We start from the raw sequence: 18,075 nt of genomic DNA, 5'->3' as shown, positions 1-18,075 counted from the left end.
TAAGTACCTTGGAGTATATGAAGCTGCTCATTCTTTATTTGGAAATGGAAGCAAAGCTCTGAAAAGTCAGGTCACAATCATGGTGGTCAGCGGCAGGACTGCTCACAATGTAAGGAAGTTTGGGGGCTGTGCCCTAGGTTTTCCCAGAGATGCCTTAGGCGATGCCATCAAGAACATTTAGAACTTGCTTGTTCAAGTCTGGGGCTTATAACTTCCCAGGCGTGACCTCTGCAATTGATGGGTTCTCTTGACCAGACATTCTAGTGTCCATGACAACAAGGACCTACAGCTTGTGACAAGTAGGAATTTCCAGCTCACTGGCAACTTCCTGGAGGCAGCAATATCTTTGGCAGGAAGCCATCTCTTCTGTTACCTTGGCCATGAGGGCCTGCTCCAGGCCTTGAATTGATAATCCATAGGAATGGACCCTTCCCCTGTAGTCATTCCCTCCTAGAGAGGCAAGGGAAGAAGAGGGCATCTCTTAGGACCCATTGGCACCCCAGTGTCCACCCATGTCCTGGAGGTGCCAGCTCTGTCCTCTGGTGCTTTGGTGGTGGGCCTTAGGTCTGGATGCCTACACGACAGCCTGGGCACTGGAAGTCGGCCTCCCTGGCAGCCTGGATGCTGCAACCAACACAGGCCACATGGAACCAGATGTCACAACCATCACACTGAACCCAGGCTACTGTCTCTTCTTGGGGTAGGCAGCAACAAGGGGCTGCACAGTGCTCCCCGCCCCCAACTGCAGGGGGAGCCCTGGGGTTGCTCACTGGGTGTTTCCGAGGACGCCCACGTCGATTTCTGAAGAAAGTGACACAAAAACCAGGGTCACTGGAAACCTGCAGAGGCCTAAAACTTTCCCCTGGATAACTGCAGAGTGAACCTATATAGATTCACTAGACTAAAGGTGAATCTGGTTAGAAGAACGAACCCAGGTCTTGTCATTCCAACTTCTGTTCCATCTCCCATCCCCATCCCCCAAGCAGAGAGCTACTTCCCAGCCTAGGGCTCTAAAAGAATCAAAAGGCAGTGAAATACGAGACAAAGTTCTCTCTACTTACCCACTGGGTGTCAGTGGGGTTTTCTCTACACGGAGTTTCTTCCTGGGCTCCAAAAGGACTGGTGGGGGGCTCTTGGGAGCCTCTCTCTCATCATCCAGTTCTGCCAACACGCGGTGAGCTGATTTCCTCCGGTTTCTTGGGGGTGGGACAGAAGGGGTGGTCCCCACTTCCCCAGCTGGAGTGGGAACAGGCAGGCTCTGTGGCCTACCCCCACTCCGTGAGAAGGTGAGGGGCTGGGAGTGGAGCTTGCTGAGGCTGCCAATGGAGTTGAGGATCAGCGTGGCTTTGGGGGCAGGGGAGAGGGTGCTGAGGGGGCGCTGTGGAGCCCCCTGGGAGGGCAGCATGGGCCGGAAACCAACCCCGGTTCCCTCTTCTCCCCTAGACCGTGGGGTAGTAATGGCAGCAAAATCTTGAGGTTTGACTCGGACTTGCTGAAACAAGTAGAACTCTGAGGGGCTGGTTTCTGGGGGCCCTTCAGGGCCAAAGGTCAGAAGGTCACCATCACTCAACTCCAGCCTGTGACCCCTTGGGAGTCGGACATTATTGACCAAAGTCCCTGTTGATTGTGGGGCACCAGACAAATACAGAGAACGACAAAAACAAATGACAGGTCAGAAGTGGAGAAATCTGGTCCTGTCTGGTTTTCTGGGGAACATGAGGAAGAACACGACACCTGTCATCAAATTCTCACATTCTAAATCTCTCAGCAGGTGACATCAGATATGAAACTCCTTGTGAGTTGGGAATGAGTTTATTTTTCTTATGCCCTCCCTCAGGGCACATGGAGGGAATGAACTCCTTCCCTCAATTCACTGAGGTCCAATTCTCAGAGATGCTCACTTTCACTCAGTTCCAACTCAGTACTAATCAGCACAGCTCAGATTGTCTGGGTTCAAATCCAAGCTCCACCACTTACCAGCCATGTGACCCTGGACAAGTTAGCTTCTTTATGCCTCATTTTCCTTGTCTGTGAAATGGGGTATTTGTGCTCACCTACATTTAATGCCCTTAAAATGTTCTTGTCTCATAATAGTAAGCACTAAATGAATGTTGGCCACTATATCCAATCCCCACAGCACTCCCCAAAACAGACCTTACAAAGATTTACATTCTACCTAAGAGGAAACTAAGATCTAAAAAGGTGAAGTGACAGGCCTGAGTGATACTGCCAGGTGCCAGTAGCAGAACTGCGAGGGAACCCAGGCCTTGTGAGGCTGACTTAACTGCCTCCAAGTCAGGGAGTAAGACACATGTCCAGATCATTAAAACATAATTCAACATATAACTGCCCTAAGCTAAGGACAAGGTTCCTACACAAATCTCGAAACTTAGTCAAATCTGAGCTTGTCCCCCAGTGGCCCCAGAACAACCCCACTGTGATACTCCAGGCCCTGGATCTACCTCCCAGCCCCTCTAAGAGCTAAACAGGGTCAGCCCCACAAAGATCTGACACTGCACATTTCTGGTGGGAAGACAGGTCTGGATGACAACCATCCATCCAACCTGATGGGGAGTTTGGGAGGCAGGCAGAGTCCCTGTGGAGACTCTTGGTCATTCCAGCCCAGAACTGCACTGCCCAGGCATAAGGCTGCTCTGCTCACTCCTCACCTTGGCTGCTATGGTTCTCCAGGCTGACCCTCCAGTCGTCACCCCGGCGTTCAGCGTGCAGCTCCGCATGGACTCCAGAGATGAAGCCGGGCTCCTGCTGGGGCCGCAGGGCCACATCACAGAGGTCGGCCCTGCAGCCCAAGCGGTAGGTGCAGCCAGCCCCACTTGGGGGGTGGAAGGTGTAGAGATCGCCACCCTTGCCGCCCCCTATGCGCAGCAGCTGGAAGCAAGGCAGCATGGGCGGTGCCCCCTCCACACCACCTCTTCCACTTTAGGAATCCATCACCTTTCCCACTCCCTGGGCCATGCACATCTGGCCTAAGTTCACTTTCCCTCTGATGCAAACTTGAGCTGTCCTTTGTGCAATTTCAACTTTGAGCACACTCCCTGAGTAGGGCAAATTCAGAGTGCAAGGAGCCTAGGACGCGATGCAAAATTGGCTGTCAACAGCTTTGCAACTGAAAAATTCGGTGAAGGTCCCAGTGTAGTGCAAAAATGAAGGCGTCTTGTGGCACGAAGCTGAATCGGATCCTCAGGCTGCTAAGTATTCCAGGAGCCTTCAATCTGTGCAAGGCAACAATACATTAGGCAGCTTCTAGGGAAATTCGAACTGTAGGTGTGGGAGTGAGGGTGGGGACTGCTTCTGTGTGATATTAACTTGTCACCTCAGTGTAATTTGGAGAAGAGAAGCTTCTTCCTGTAAAACCTGCTGATCCAAATAGAGTAACCCTCCTGCTAGCCCACGCCTCACTCTTCTGGCCAATCCCTCACTCATAACTAGTTGGCTTGAACCCCAGTGGGAAGTGTATCCACTGTCACCCCTCAAAAGGCAGTGCAAACGGGTCTCTAACGTTCTCCAGCAAAGTGGATCTAAACCCTTGCTTACCGACTTCTCCGGGTGGGATAAAAACAGAAGAAAGGGCTCCCGGGATGATGCAAGGCAAACCCAGCCTTTTCCCTCCCCGCCCCAGCCCAGGTTCGTATCTACCGCGCGGTGCAGTCTCGGAATGGTCCCCTCTCCAGGCAGTGCCAGCTCGGCCCGGGTTGGTGCTCCTGCGGCTGTTTGACAGCGAGGAAACCAGGGCCAGGAGGGGTGCGGCCTCCGCGCGCGGGCAGCGCCGACCCCGCCTTCGGAATTCCCGGGTCCGAAGCTCCCGCCGAGCGAGCCCGCCCCCCGCGCTGTTTCTGATTGGCCATCTTGTTTGCCCTCCTTCTCTCCATTGGGCGACGAGCTGGGAGGGTCCCCGATCTCCCGCCTTCCGCTTTTTCTGATTAGTTCACAAGTTTTCCCGGGTTCCCGGAGTTGGGCGGAGCTGCCAGGGCGCGGAGGTGCCCCCAACGCCTTAATTGGGCCGGGCTTTAGACACTACTGCGCCTGCGTTTACCTCTTCGCCTCCTTCCGGGTTGGTAGCCTTGTAGGCTTTAGAGCGTCCCGCCAACCTGCCCGCTTTGCGCAGGCGCGGTCAGGGGCCGAGGCCGCGCCCGGGAGCTAGGTGTAGGGGGTGTGGCCAAAGGGCTGAGGGGGTCTCTCGCGCCGGGTAAGGGGCGTTCGGGAAGAGTCGGTTGGGGGCGGGAAGGGGCTGAGAGGGGGTACGGGGGTGGGTTCAGGGATCCATAGGGTGGAGGGGTGCAAGGGCAGGGTAAAGGAACAAATGAGGTGGTCAGAACAGCCTTAGAGCTCAGCGACCAGCAGGGCGAAGACTCATATGTGGGGGAGAGGAGGGAGGGAGAGCAGGCTATTGGGAGATGAGAGAGTAAGGGGCCAGAATAATTTCTTCAGGATAAAAGCAAACTAGGATGTAGGGAGGGATAGGAATCCCAGATTGGGGGGAAAATAGATGAATTCGGGTGGGAGGGTGGGGAGATCTTGAAGACCCCTCTCTCTGCTCTAGGACTCTGGAGAGGTGGGTGGGCGACAGGAATGGAAGCTGAGGAGACAATAGAGAGAAACTGAGAGGAAGGTTGCTGGAAGGGTTTGGATGCGACGTCAGGAAGCTGGCTTTTCTGCCAAGGGGTCTAGGCTGCCTGGATTCCCCGGGGGTCCTGGGTAGGCGTCCTGCCCTACATGTGGCCACATTCATCAGGGACTAGGCATTGGGCCAGCGCTTTGATAGGGAAGGACCCAGGAGTCATGGCTTGGTGGTGTCTGGATGGGCTTCCCCAAGGCCTTGGTGAGCCATGGAGAGAACTCTGGAGATTGGGCTCACAGCCTCTGCACTGCATACCTCCTTTCTCACCTCCATCCAGGAAAGGTAGAGACTGTAGAAACTTAAGAAGGAGAGTAAAGGCACTGCCCAGAATTTTAAAAGTATGAGTAAAACCAGAGCCTCTCTCAGCCTGTCTCAGTAAATTCTCTCTATCTCATGGCTGTTGCCACAGTCCTATCAGGAACCAGCTGAGACAAGCAAATGATCTTCAGGTATTTCCTACTTCTTTTGGGAAGTAGGATAAGAGGAGCTAAGAGTCAGATGGACCTGGCTATTGTTTAAGGATTATGACTGTTATTGTAGGGGCTCTCTCTTTGGAAGGTGGCCTGAAAATTGAATTGGAGTGTCCTTGTTTCTCCTGTTGTCCAGGGGAGCATAGACGGCTGGACACAGACTCTAGAGACTTCAAATAATGTGGAAATGTTTCGACCTTCAGGTCAGTGGGACCTGGCAAGGGGGCTGGTGATTATGTCTCCCTGGGAAACTGACCATCTTTGTCCTTATGATTCTTCAGGTTCCACTGGGCTGATTCCCCCATCCCACTTCCAAGTTCGGCCCCTTCCAACTCTGCCAAGAATGGCTCCCACGTGGGTCTCAGACATTCCCCTGGTTCAGCCCCCAGCCCATCAAGATGTCTTAGAGAGGCGGCCAGATAACCAGAGACCTCAAGTGACCATGTGGGAACAGGAAGTTTCTGGCAAAGGGCAGGAGCCAGGGTGGAGAGGCAGGTACAGATCTAATGTTGCTGTTTTCTTGGGCTTGCTTGCCAGTGGCCCTTCTTCCCTGAAATAGATTCCTTACCCTATTTCAGCCCTTAGTTCCGTGATTATTCATTTTTATATAAGCAATTGTTGTTGCCTACAATGCATAAATAATAGCAGTGTGCTAGATGCTAGGGACAAGAATAACAAAAATGAATAAGAGAGATCCTGATATCAAGGAATTTTATTTTATTTTTGATAATTTTTTTTTAATGAATTTATCTATTTATTTTATTTTTGGCTGCGTTGGCCTTTGTTGCTGCGCACAGGCTTTCTCTAGTTGCAGTGAGCGGGGGCTACTCTTCGTTGCGGTGCGTGGGCTTCTCATTGCAGTGGCTTCTCTTGTTGCAGAGCACGGGCTGTAGGGGCGCGGGCTCTAGAGCACAGGCTCAGTAGTTGTGGCGCACGGGCTTAGTTGCTCCGCGGCATGTGGGATCTTCCTGGAGCAGGGCTCGAACCCGTGTCCCCTGCCTTAGCAGGCGGATTCTTAACCACTGCGCCACTAGGGAAGCTCCTATCAAAGAATTTTAAATCCTAAGGGAAGAGATAGGTTGACCCACAGCTGATTGTATTAAGCGTAGGATAAGGCAGGCTGAAGAAGTACGGGCTGGGAGTACAGACCGTGTGCGGCGGTAGTGTAGATTCATTCTGACGGAGCTGACCATGCCATCTGTCAATCTGTTGTCTGTGAAGATTCTTATTCTTGTTGTTTCATGTGTGTCTTTTCCCAAATGTACTGGAACATCATCCTGCCATTTTGTTCTTGAGTGGATTGCAGGTGAGTCTACCTTGGACCCCGTCAAAGGGAAAGGAGCATAATGATGAAAGGGGAGCGTTGGAGTGAGTGTCAGGAGACAGAGATTCTTTGTGACTAATTTGGCTACCAGCTAGGGGTCCTTTGGCCAGTCACCTAATTTCTCTAGGCTACAGATCTCTGCCACTTAAAAAAGGTGCTGGGGAATTCCCTGGTGGTCCAGTGGTTAGGACTCTGCTTTCACTGCCAAGGGCACAGGTTCAGTCCCTGGTCAGGGAGCTAAGATCTTGCAAGCTGCATGGTGTGGCCAAAATAAATTAAAATTAAAAAAAAAAAAAATGCTGTGGTTCTGGGCCTCAGTGAGGGAGCTGTGTCAAGAGCCATGTTATAAGCTGGTTTCAACTTTATGTGACGCCAGTAGACTCTGCTCTCCAGCGGTTGGGACTATGTAATTTATTGAGGTACTGCACTCTCAGACTTCTCATGTGGTGTACCTAACACTCAATAAATGATTTTAACTAGTGCCTGGCCTCACCATATTGATACTCGTTGCCATGACCTCTCTTTCCACCTCCATCAAACTTTTCCTTGCCCTTAAATCAGAATTCAGAAATCTCTGAGTGTCCTTCCCGCTTCTCCAGTTCAGAACGTGTGGCCTAATGATGTGCACATGTGATGTTTAACACATCTGCCTGTATATTGTCCTTGAGAGAGGTCATGTTCCATGAACTCAGCTAACCTTTAGGTCCTGTGGGCCCAGATATGCTTAGTAGGGCTGTTATCAATGATGATGGTGACGGAAATGCAGAGATCCCCATGGCCCAGCTTCATCCCCTGCCATCTCCCCATATGGGAGCAGAGGGATCCTCTCCTCCTTCTCCTGTCTCCATTTATGCCTTGGCCACCCTCCCAGCACCAGAGACAGGTCTCACGTGTGCTAACCTGTCTTTGAAGGTCCGTGGAGCTGGCCGGGTCGCAGGCCCTGAGCCAGCAGGCTGAGCTGATCTCTCGGCAGCTGCGAGAGCTGCGACGCCTTGAGGAGGAGGTCCAGGTGCTGCGGGAGACCTCGCTGCAGCAGAAGATGAGGCTGGAGGCCCAGGCCATGGAGCTGGAGGCACTGGCACGGGCAGAGAAGGCTGGCCGCGCTGAGGCCGAGGGCCTGCGTGCTGCCCTGGCCGGGGCCGAGGTTGTCCGGAAGAACCTGGAAGAAGGGAGCCAGCGGGAGCTGGAGGAGGTTCAGAGGCTGCACCAAGAGCAGGTGAATGTGGGCCTGGGAAGGGTTCAGCTGCACAGTGGTGAGCTGGGCAGGAGCTCCCCAGCAAAGAGCAGGCATTGCAGAAAAGGGTGATGAGATGTTTGGTGAAGGTGAAAGAAACAGGTGACCTGGAAAGAGGGAGAACTTGGATGTGTTGGTCTTATTCAGATTGCCCTTTTCTGCCAGGACTCAGGAGACCTCCCACCACTTGAAGCCCTCCTTCCTCTTCCAGTAGGAAGTAGTTTGTCTTTCTACTTTACTCCAGGTACCCAGTTCATCTGGGAACACTGTGGGAGGGAGAGCAAGGGAGGTGGGAGTGGGGTCCTAAGGTGGACTGGGAAGGGGCGATTATTCAGTCAGCAAGCATTTATCCATGTTTACTCTTTGCCATCCCTGAGACAAGAGCCGGGACACTGGGGTGAGCAAATCAGCCAACTCTCTGCCCTTGTGGGTGGAGCTGACAGCCTAGTGGGGGATACACACATTCAATGCTTAATTTAATTGTAGTTAATTAATTGCAATTGGGAAAAGAGCCATGAAGGAGAAGGACAAAGGAGCCCTGACTGGTCTGGGGGTTTGGGAAGGCCACCCTAACCAGTCGACATGTTAGGAAATGAAACCATAAAGATATTGGAAGAAAATATGGGTGAATTCCTTTATAACCTGGGAATGGGGAAACCTTTCTACCTGTGAATCAAAATCCAGAGCCATTAAGGAAAAGATTGATATATTGACTTTATAATACCAAACTTAGGAATGACAAAATAAAAGTAAAATTAAAGGGTAAGTGATAAACTATAGAAGAATATTTCCAGGTCATATCACAAGAAAAAGCTAATATCCCTACTATATAACATGTGCCTGGAAATCAAGAAGAGAAAGACAGCAGTCCAGGCAGAAAATGGACAGAGGAGATCATTCAAAGAAAAATATAAAGAGGCTTTAGATTCATGAAAGATGCTTAATGATAAGAAGTTGACATTTGTGTTAAATAGGAGTTGGCGGGCTTCCCTGGTGCCGCAGTGGTTGGGAGTCCGTCTGCCAGTGCAGGGGACAAGGGTTCAAGCCCTGGTCTGGGAGGATCCCACATGCCACGGAGCAGCTGGGCCCATGCGCCGCAGCTACTGAGCCTGCGCTCTGGAGCCCGCGTGCCATAACTGCTGAGGCCCACGCGCCTAGAGCCCATGCTCTGCAGCGGGTGGGGCCGCCGCAATGAGAGGCCCATGCGCGGTGGCGAGGAGTGGCCCCTGCTGGCCGCAGCTGGAGGGGGCCTGCGCACGGCAACGAAGACCCAATGCAGCTGTAAATAAATAAATTAATTAATTAAAATAAAAAAATAGGAGTTGGCTGGTGGGCAGGCATGTGGGGAGGTGATGGGGGCTGGTGTGACACTTGACTTCAAGTAGATGTAAATGGGAGGAGGCCAGAGGGGCCTGAGTGCAGGCGATGAGAGGGGCTCTGGGTGTTGGGGTGGAGTGTGAGGCCTTGGGCCTGTTCAACTTTATACTTTACCTTAAGAGCAATGGGTAACCGCTGAAAGGTTTTAACAGGGAAATGACATGATCAGGTTTATATTTTATGTGTAAAAGGACCAGTTTTGTGATTCGTGTCCCAAAAGCTCACAGTGACCATGGTATAGAGATAGGGCTAGAGGCGGGCAGACCGGAAGTGAGGGCAGCCACTTCCCCTCCTTCACCGGCCGAACCATGACTCCTTCAGCGTATCTGACACCCTTAACCACTGTTGGTGGTGCTGTGAGAAAAGGACAAGCTCCCTGCCTTCCTAGGGCTTCCTTCTGGATGGGGGGAAGCAGACAGTAAGCACGTGCAGAAGCAGGATCATTTCATAATGATAAGAAGTGCAGGAAGGGCACGAACAGGTGATAGGACAGCGCAGGTGCTGAGTAGGGAGTAGCGGTCCGGGGAGGCCTTCCCCACGAGGCGGCATCACTGAGATCTGAGGAGCTGGGGGAAGCCAAGCCTCCAGGTCGACTCTGAGGTGGGAAAGAGCAGACTTGTTGGGGGGACGGTGGGAGAGCACTGTGGCTGGAGCAGAGCGGGCAGTGGGAGAAACAGGACAGAGCTCGGAGAAGCAGGCAGAGGCCAAGGCACGACAGGTTTCACAGGCCCAGGGAAGAAGCCGGTCTGAACGCTGTGGTAAGCCACTGGAGGTTTCTAAGACCGGTCAGGAGATGGTTGCCATTGTCCAGGCCAGAGATGAGGGTGGGTTACCTCAGGTTGGTGGCACTGGATATGGAGAGAAGTGACAATGTTTTGGCGGGAGACCTGACAGGAACTGCTGGTGGATTGGAGGGTGATGGGGAGTGAGGCACCAAGCATGGTCTCTGTTTTGCTGTGCACAGTTGGGTGATTTCTTGGGTGCTTGTCCAAGGTCACAGAAGGTGGGAGTGAAGGGCAGGGCCAAAGCAGAGGGCGGATTTGGAAAGCCCAGGTGTGGGCGAGCTGGCCCCTGCTGAGCCCTCCCTTCTCTCCACAGCTCTCCTCCTTGACACAGGCTCACCGGGAGGCTCTTTCCAGTTTGACTAGCAAAGCTGGGGGCCTGGAGAAGTCTCTGAGTAGTCTGGAAACCAGGAGGTCAGGAGAAGCCGAGGAGCTGGCTGCGGCCCAGAGGGAGGCCGAGCTGCTGCGGAAGCAGCTGAGGTGAGTGGGCAAGTGGGCGACCGAAGGGCAGTTGGTCTGGCATTCGGTGGGTTGGTGGGTGGGGTGGGTCTCCAGGGTGCCCCCTGATGGCTACCCTGCTCCCACCCCAACCCTAGGAAGACCCAAGAGGATCTGGAGGCTCAGGTGACCTTGGTTGAGAACCTAAGGAGGTACGTGGGGGAGCAGGTCCCTCCCGAGGTCCACAGTCAGATGTGGGAATCAGAGCGACAGGAGCTTCTAGAAACCGTGCAGGTGAGAGAGCGCTGGGCATGGGGTGGGACGTGAGGGCTCAGGTCCTGGGCTAGGGGGCCCTGGAGAAGAGCACAGTCCCCAGGAGAGAAGGCAGTGCTGTCAAGGGGCACACAGCCTGGCCGCTGCTCGAGGGCCACTGGGAGACCCGACAAGAGGTAGCTGTCCTCTCTCTCTCCCCCAACCCTGCCCGAAGCACCTGCGGGAGGACCAGGCCGGCCTGCACACCACCGCGGAGCTGCTGCAGGTGCGCGTGCAGAGCCTCACGCACATCCTCTGCATGCAGGAGGAGGAGCTGGCCCGGAGGGTAGGCCCCTGGCCCAGGCCCCTCGCCCCCGGGTGCCCCCTGTGTGTGGGGGGTGTCGGTGTGCCGCTCCTAGAACCTGCCTGCGTCTTCCCCTGAACGCCTCTTCTTGCTGTGGCTCCTGATGCCTGGGCAGGACAGAAGAAATAAAACCCACCTCCTTCCTCTGCTCCCCCAGGGGCCCACACTCTCCCCACTTCCTCCACCCTCAGGTTCAGCCTTCAGACTGCCTGGAGCCCGAGTTCACCAAGAAGTGCCAGTCCCTACTGAAGCGCTGGCGGGAGAAGGTGTTTGCCCTTATGGTGCAGCTGAAGGCCCAGGAGCTGGAGCACAGAGAATGCGTGGAGCAGCTGAAGGGACAGGTCGCCTGGCACCCTCTCTCCCCATGCTCTCCCCCAGCTCTCTGCTCCTTACAGGAGGGGTGGCATTTATTCACCAAATACTTGGGTGGTTCCCACATGCTGGCAGCACAGCCCTGAGCAGAGGCTGACAAGGACCTTCTCTCATGAGGCTTACATTCTGTGAGGTGGGCCGGCCTCCCCCAGAAGGGGACAGTGTCCAAGGATGGGTGGGTGGCACGGGCAGAGGCTGGCCACGGGTCCTGGTGGGTCGGTCACAGGGTAGTTCCTTAAGGTGTGGGCATGGGGAACATGCTTCTGGAAGGAAACCTGGACCCAGACTCCATTCTTAGGAACCCGGGCTTACTGTCTCCATGTGTGGCCTTCTTTCAGAGACCCCTGCACCTGCCCCTTCCTTCCCAATGCCTCCCCTACAGCTTTGGCTCTAGTCCTGCCTCCTCTCCTCCCCCAGGTGGCAGAGCTCCAGGAAGGAGTCAAAACCCAGTGCCAGGAGCAGGCCATCCTGCAGCGCTCCCTGCAGGACAAAGCTGCAGAGGTGGAGGTAGAGCGGATGGGTGCCAAGGTCAGTGTCTGAGATGGGCAGAGGCTGAGGGAGGGCAGGGAAACCCCAGGGAGGGGGACACTTTTGGTTTGTTTTGGCTGTACCACGTGGCATGCGGGATCTTAGTTCCCCGAACCAGGGATCAAACCCGTGCCCCCTGCAGTGGAAGCGAGCAGTCTTAACCACTGGACTGCCAGGGAAGTCCTGAGGGGACCATGTTCTTTACCGTATCCTTCCTAGGCCCTGCAGACGGAGCTGAGCCGCACTCAGGAGGCCCGGCGCCGGGAGCAGCAGCAGACAGCCACAGCGGAAGAGCAGCTGAAGCTTGTGGCCAATGCTGTCAGCAGGTATCTGGGATGGAGGGTGGGTGGAGTAGCATTTCTGCTTCGACAGCTTCCTGGGCATCTTGGAGTTTAAGAGCCTCAGGCAAGAGGGGCTAGAAAGCTGGCTGTGTGGAGGATGCAGGGCTGCAGGGCTGGAGGTATGTAGCCCTGTAAAATCTTTGTGTTTGTTTTTTCCTGGGGCAACCCCCTTCCACATTCACAGCAGGGTCACTTGTTATGACTCCCACCCACTGCGTGTTTGGCTGGAGATGAGGTATTACTAACTTCCTCCTGCAGTTAGTAACAGCTTGAGCTAAATAGAGCACCTAGGAGGGTCTCCACCTTCAGAACTGTTTGAGGATGGGGAATGTGGACACTTGATCTTTCTTCCTTCCCTCCTTTCTCTCTTTCTTTTTCTTTCTTTCTCTCTTCCTTCCTTTCTTTCTTTCTTTTTCTTTCTTTCTCTCTTTCTTTCTTTCTTTTTCTCTCTTTCTCTCTCTCTCTCTCTCCCTCCTTCCCTCCCTCCCTCCCTCCTTCCTTCCCTCCCTCCCTCCCTCCCTCTCTCTCTCTCTCTTTCTTTCTTTCTTTCAAATTTTGCAGGCATGCCCTGTTGAGCTGGAAAAAATTTAATCTATTTTTTTTAAAGCTGAACACCCACAGGTATACCTCTTTTTATTGTACTTTGCTTTATTAACTTCACAGATGCTGCTACAAATCGAAGGTTTGTGGCAACTCTGTGTCGAGCAAGTCTATTGGTGCCATTTTTTTTTCCAACAGCATTGTTTTAAAATTAATGCTGTTTTTAAATGTTTAGTTGTTTTTTCAGACCTAATGCTATTGCACACTTAATGGACTACAGTATAGCATAAACATAACTTTTATATGCACTGGGAACCCAGAAAATTCGTGTGACTCGCTTTATTGCAGTTTCCTTTTTTCCCCCCCTTTATTTATTTATTTATTTGTTTACTTTTTTAACATCTTTTTTGGAGTATAATTGCTTTACAATGGTGTGTTAGTTTCTGCTATATAACACAGTGAATCAGCTATACATATACATATATCCCCATATCTCTTCCCTCTTGGATCTCCCTCCCACCCTCCCTATCCCACCCCTCTAGGTGGACACAAAGCACAGAGCTGATCTCCCTGTGCTATGCGGCTGCTTCCCACTAGCTATCTATTTTACATTTGGTAGTATATATAAGTCCATGCCACTCTCTCACTTCGTCCCAGCTTACCCTTCCCCCTCCCTGCCAGTTACCTTTTTAATCAATTGCAAGCCTGTCTCTCATACCAACTTCCTAGGTGTTTCCTTCACAGCTATTGTTAGATAACCTTTAGAACGACATCTAAGGAGAAGCACAGGTTTCTTTGCACAGGTAACAATCCCTCCTTGGCTTTGGACATGGGGACACTGAGGTGGTCTGAGGAGAGCTCTCAGCACAGTGCCTGGCTTATTGTCTGCATTCTGTAAATGTTCACTTTTACCATGAAGCTCTTCTAGATGGATCACATAACAGTTTTGGCTTAGAACAATTGTGATGCAGGGTGGGTCCTTGCCTACCATCCCCTTCTGTTGGATTTGTACCTTGAGGACTAATTTAACCAAAACAAAAATTTCATGAAAAATTTCAAGCGTGCATGGCATTAGAGAGACTAGTTATGATGAACTACTGCCCAGATTCAATCCATTGCATGTGCCTCCTACCTCCAGGAAGACAGAAAGATACACTGTGGACAGGGTTTTACTTTGACACCAGGACAGTACTGAAATGGTCCTTGCTAATGATTTATTGCCAGAAAGTCCACGTGGCCTAAAACAACCCAAGCTCAGATTGTTGCCAGGTTTTTTAGTCTCTTGGTGGCTTGGAGATCCTGTCAGGAAAGGGCTTTCGTAAGAGCCACAGTAGGTGTTGGAAGCACCCGCTCAAACAATTTTCAGATAAAAGTGATCTCTGCTGTGCTGCTAGGGATACAGCCTTCAGCCTTTGTCGTCCGCTTGTTTTTCCCCTGGGTGCTGCATAGGCCCTCCTCCCAGGGGACCCATTTAGACTTCTCAACTTCCATGAGCCACGTTGATCCTGCTTTGGGCACAGCCAGCTGATAAAGCATGTGGACCCGGCCTTTGTTGGTATCAGGGACTTGTTAGAGAGGATAACTTTGATCTCTGATACATAATAGTGATCAAAAGGCAGATCGTGAGAAATAAGCTTAGCACATTGCTTGAAAAGATGTACAGTCATTTAATGCCTTCTTGGGGCAAACTGATGGAAGCTATGGGCTTTGTTCCATAGAAGAATGCACATAAGTTCATACACCCCAAACGTGGCATATGGCGGCAGGAGACTCCCCAAGCCTGGAGACGCACCTGGAGGCCTGAGGTGCAAAAGTCTAAATCAGCTAGAGATAAGCCTGCTTTAGGGCACTTGTTTTAGCCCCCATAGAATCGATGTTACTGAACCCTTTACTTTGTGATGGCATCTGAGTCCAGATAAGGTGCGACCTCATGAACCTGATTATTGTTTTAACTGTAGGGTTGTTTTTAAAGACACTGATTGCAAGGACGCAAATGAGAAGCTTTTGTAGGTTTTGTGACCAGGAATAGCTGTGCCTTTTTTTTTTTTTTGTCTGGGCCACGCAGCATGCGGGATCTTAGTTCCCCGACCAGGGATCAAACCCACCCCCCCTGCAGTGGAAGTACAGAGACTTAACCACTGGACCACCAGGGAAGTCCCTAGCTGTGCTTTTCTTATGAGCAACTGCATCATTTTTATTTGACAATGACTAAGGGGCTTAAGCTCTCAGTTTTCTTTCATGACTGGCAGGGCACAGAGTTGGGGCCCCTACTCTTGGCTTCAGCTTCTCTTGCCCTTGCTCTGATTTCCCCTTCCCTGCTTTCCCCACGTACATAGCAATACAGGATAGAGGGGATCAAGTCCTTTTGGAAATAAGATGGGGTTGAAGGGTCATGACTTTGTGTCTTCTCCAGCTTTCAGACCTGGCTCCAGGGCGCCGTGGCAGAGGTGAAGCGGGCCGCAGCCCGGTTGCCCGGCCTCAGCAGCCGAGTCAGCTATGCCGTCCGCAAGGTCCACACCATTCAGGGTGGGTAGGGCAACTGCCAGATGCGTCCTGCCCCTGTCACTGCCCCACCAGCTCTCTCATCCTACACCCACCCTCCTGCCTCCTCCTTACCAGTCCGGGCATCTCCCGTTTTCCCTCTTCTCCTCCACAAGCTCACCTCTCTGTTGCTCTCTGCCTTTTCTTCCCCAGGCCTGATGGCTCGAAAACTGGCCCTTGCTCAGCTGCGCCAGGAGAGGTGAAATTTGGGCCACTTTGAGGTGGATCAGGGGCAGGAGTGGGGCTTTAAGGTGTTGGTTTCTGGGACCCAAAAAAGCGAGGATGGAGGAAGGATGGGGGCTTAGGGGTCAGGCAGCTGGGTGATTCCCCCCATCTCTGTTTCCCTTCCCTGTCTCAGCTGCCCCCGACCCCCACCGGCCACGGATATGAGCCTGGAGTTGGAGCAGCTGCGGGAGGAACGGAACCGTCTGGACACAGAACTGCAGCTGAGTGCCCACATCATCCAGCAGGAGGTGGGCCGGGCCCGGGAGCAAGGTACATCTGGTCCTCGAGTCACCGAGCTTGAGCCGGGGCCAGAGTCTGAGTCTGGGGGGTGAAGAGGAAGAGGGAAGAGCTGGGGTCTAGGGTATGGAGAAGCCTGAGTGGGCACCACATCTTCCCAGGGGAGGCGGAGCGGCAGAAGCTGAGCGAAGTGGCCCAGCAGCTGGAGCAGGAGCTGCAGCGCACCCAGGAGTCCCTGGCCACTTTGGGGCTGCAGCTGGAGGCGGCTCGCCAGGGCCAGCAGGAGAGCACGGCGGAGGCTGCCAGTCTCCGGCAGGAGCTGACCCAGCAGCAGGAGATCTACGGGCAAGGTGTGCAGGAGGGGCCGTGGGCAGACCCATGGTGGGGGCAGGGGTGGGAACCATGAACCCAGGCTCCCCTGACACCCCACGTGCACCTCCACCCCAGCGCTGCAGGAGAAGGTGGCCGAAGTGGAGACTCGACTGCGGGAGCAGCTCTCAGAATCAGAAAGGAGACTGAACGAGGCTCGCAGGGAACACACCAAGGCCGGTGAGATTGGCTGGGGTGGACGTGGGTTTTCAGGAAGAAGGAAGTGTTGAGGCATGAGGTTATTTTAAAAACTTTATTTTTAAAGCTTTTTTGAAGTGTGCGGGTCATGAAGTTATCAAGGAAGATGAATTCTCAGGTGGTAAACACCCATATATAGCCAGCAGCCATATCAAGCAACAGCACTTGACCAGCCCTGGATCCCCTGCAGCCCCTCCCAGTCACCCTCCTCCGCAAAGGCAGTCTGACATCTCATACCAACGATTACCCCCAACTTTTTATTGGGAAAAATTTCAAACACCTAGCCAAGTTAAAAGAATCATGTAATGGATACTCATATACCTTCTCTGGTTAGAGGCAGCAGTTAATAACCTTTGGTCACATTTCCTATCTGTATATATACACATATTGATATATAAACATTTTGGGGGGAATTATTGAAAGTAAGTTGCAAACATCCTGACTGTTCAGCTGCATCTCCCACAAATAGGATATTTTCCTATGTTACCTCAATAACATTGTCACACTTCAAGAAAATGAACATGAATTGCACAAAATCTGATATCCAGTCCCTATTCAGATTTCCCCTGCAGGACTCTGGGAAGCTTCAGTGATGGGGGAGGTACTTTGGGTTCGCAGATTCATAGGATCCTAGAGCATCAGACTCCCCTCCCTCTGTACGGCAGACTGAAAGCCATAAAGTGTCAGTGGCTCACCTGAGTCACAGAGCTGGGGACCCAGTGTTCCTGCCCATCCTTCCAGGCTTGTTTTCACGGTGCCTCATGGCCTCTAGGCTGCCCAACACCCGTCCCCTCTGTGGCCTGGCTTTCCCGTAGTGGTCTCCCTGCGCCAGATCCAGCGCAAAGCCACCCGGGAAAAGGAGCGGAACCAGGAGCTGCGGCGCCTGCAGGATGAGGCCCGAAAGGAGGAGGGACAGCGGCTGACCCAGCGCCTGAAGGAGCTGGAGAGAGACAAGAACCTCATGCTGGTAGGAGGAGGAGAAGGGGCTCTTCTCAGGGAGCAGAGCTGTGGAAAGGGGAGGGGACTCTGCCCGGGCTTGGTGGCGTTTAACCCTCTCCTTCCCAGGCCACCTTGCAGCAAGAGGGTCTCCTCTCCCGTTACAAGCAGCAGCGACTGTTGGCAGTTCTTCCTTCCCCATCGGATAAGGGGTTACCTGTGGAGTCCAGCCCCAGGCCCTCAGAGTCTTCAGCGCCTGCACCTCCGGCAGCGGCCCTATGCACCAAGGAGTCCATCAAAGGTAAGGGACAGATGGCGGGGGACTTCAGGCATCTCTCCTCCAGGCACTCTGCAATGCATGAGGCTTGTTCTCTGTGACCCCTGGAGGCCCACAGCCTCTCTTATTCACGCCCGCCTTGGACCAGGAGCCTTCTCCCTCATAACCCTCACATCCTGCGGCGTGACTGTGACAGCCTTCTCTTGTCCACCTCCTGTCCCTTGGGGTCTTCTTTCCCAGGATCCCTTTCTGTCCTGCTCGATGACTTGCAGGGCCTGAGTGAGGCCATTTCCAAAGAGGAAGCTATTTGTGAAGGAGACAGCCAGACCTCTTCTTCTGTCTGCCACTGAGCAGCTGCGAGGACCGGAAGGATGAGGATGGAGGAGGAGTGGGTTGGGGAGGGGGTCCAGCCCAGCTCCCTTCCCATCCAGCTGCCCTCGGGGACACCAGCCACCAAGATGTCGTGAATTCTCCCGTGGCTCAATAAAGATGACTACAGTAGGAGCCGTTGTTTGGACAATTCTCTCTGGGAATATAAGGAAGTTTTCTCCCTGCAGCCTCTCTTGTCCGGGAAATGTGAGAAGTGGTCCCCCACACAGCTCTTTCTCTAGATGATTCCTTTTTCGAAACC

The 18,075-nt window shown here is 53.0% G+C and overlaps 2 protein-coding genes across 11 annotated transcripts; one reads left to right on the top strand and one right to left on the bottom strand.

Annotated features, from left to right (window-relative positions):
* Positions 1 to 13: 13 nt before the first annotated feature.
* On the bottom strand, positions 14 to 3,823 carry TCF19 (transcription factor 19). 5 transcript variants are annotated; one of them, XM_082415478.1, is made up of 5 exons: positions 3,658 to 3,820; positions 2,670 to 3,233; positions 1,062 to 1,617; positions 771 to 801; positions 14 to 450 (listed from the first exon to the last, which is right to left on the bottom strand). In XM_082415478.1, the coding sequence occupies exons 2-5, from the start codon at positions 2,905 to 2,907 to the stop codon at positions 370 to 372; spliced, it is 906 nt and encodes a 301-aa protein (XP_082271604.1). In that variant the 5' UTR covers positions 2,908 to 3,233; positions 3,658 to 3,820; the 3' UTR covers positions 14 to 369. The 5 variants fall into 5 exon arrangements, with proteins under 5 accessions (XP_082271604.1, XP_082271603.1, XP_082271602.1 ...); XM_082415477.1 differs by having other exon boundaries at positions 14 to 801; positions 3,556 to 3,823; XM_082415476.1 differs by having other exon boundaries at positions 14 to 801.
* Positions 3,824 to 4,060: 237 nt separating this feature from the next.
* Positions 4,061 to 17,948, top strand: CCHCR1 (coiled-coil alpha-helical rod protein 1). 6 transcript variants are annotated; one of them, XM_082415339.1, is made up of 18 exons: positions 4,061 to 4,207; positions 5,246 to 5,312; positions 5,391 to 5,604; positions 7,346 to 7,649; positions 10,143 to 10,306; positions 10,423 to 10,558; positions 10,752 to 10,802; positions 11,072 to 11,221; positions 11,670 to 11,780; positions 12,000 to 12,106; positions 15,075 to 15,187; positions 15,356 to 15,401; positions 15,561 to 15,697; positions 15,826 to 16,014; positions 16,112 to 16,213; positions 17,047 to 17,198; positions 17,297 to 17,468; positions 17,685 to 17,948. In XM_082415339.1, exons 2-18 carry the CDS (start codon positions 5,297 to 5,299, stop codon positions 17,792 to 17,794), a joined length of 2,274 nt encoding a protein of 757 aa, XP_082271465.1. In that variant the 5' UTR covers positions 4,061 to 4,207; positions 5,246 to 5,296; the 3' UTR covers positions 17,795 to 17,948. The 6 variants fall into 6 exon arrangements, with proteins under 6 accessions (XP_082271465.1, XP_082271464.1, XP_082271463.1 ...); XM_082415338.1 differs by having other exon boundaries at positions 10,752 to 10,862; positions 17,339 to 17,468; XM_082415337.1 differs by having other exon boundaries at positions 4,062 to 4,207; positions 10,752 to 10,862.
* Positions 17,949 to 18,075: the final 127 nt, after the last annotated feature.

Source organism: Balaenoptera physalus, assembly GCF_965194825.1.
Source record: "Balaenoptera physalus genome assembly, chromosome: 11".
Lineage (NCBI taxonomy): Eukaryota > Metazoa > Chordata > Mammalia > Artiodactyla > Balaenopteridae > Balaenoptera > Balaenoptera physalus.
Note: the sequence above shows the minus strand (reverse complement) of the source record. Positions and strands in the feature narration are given on the sequence as shown.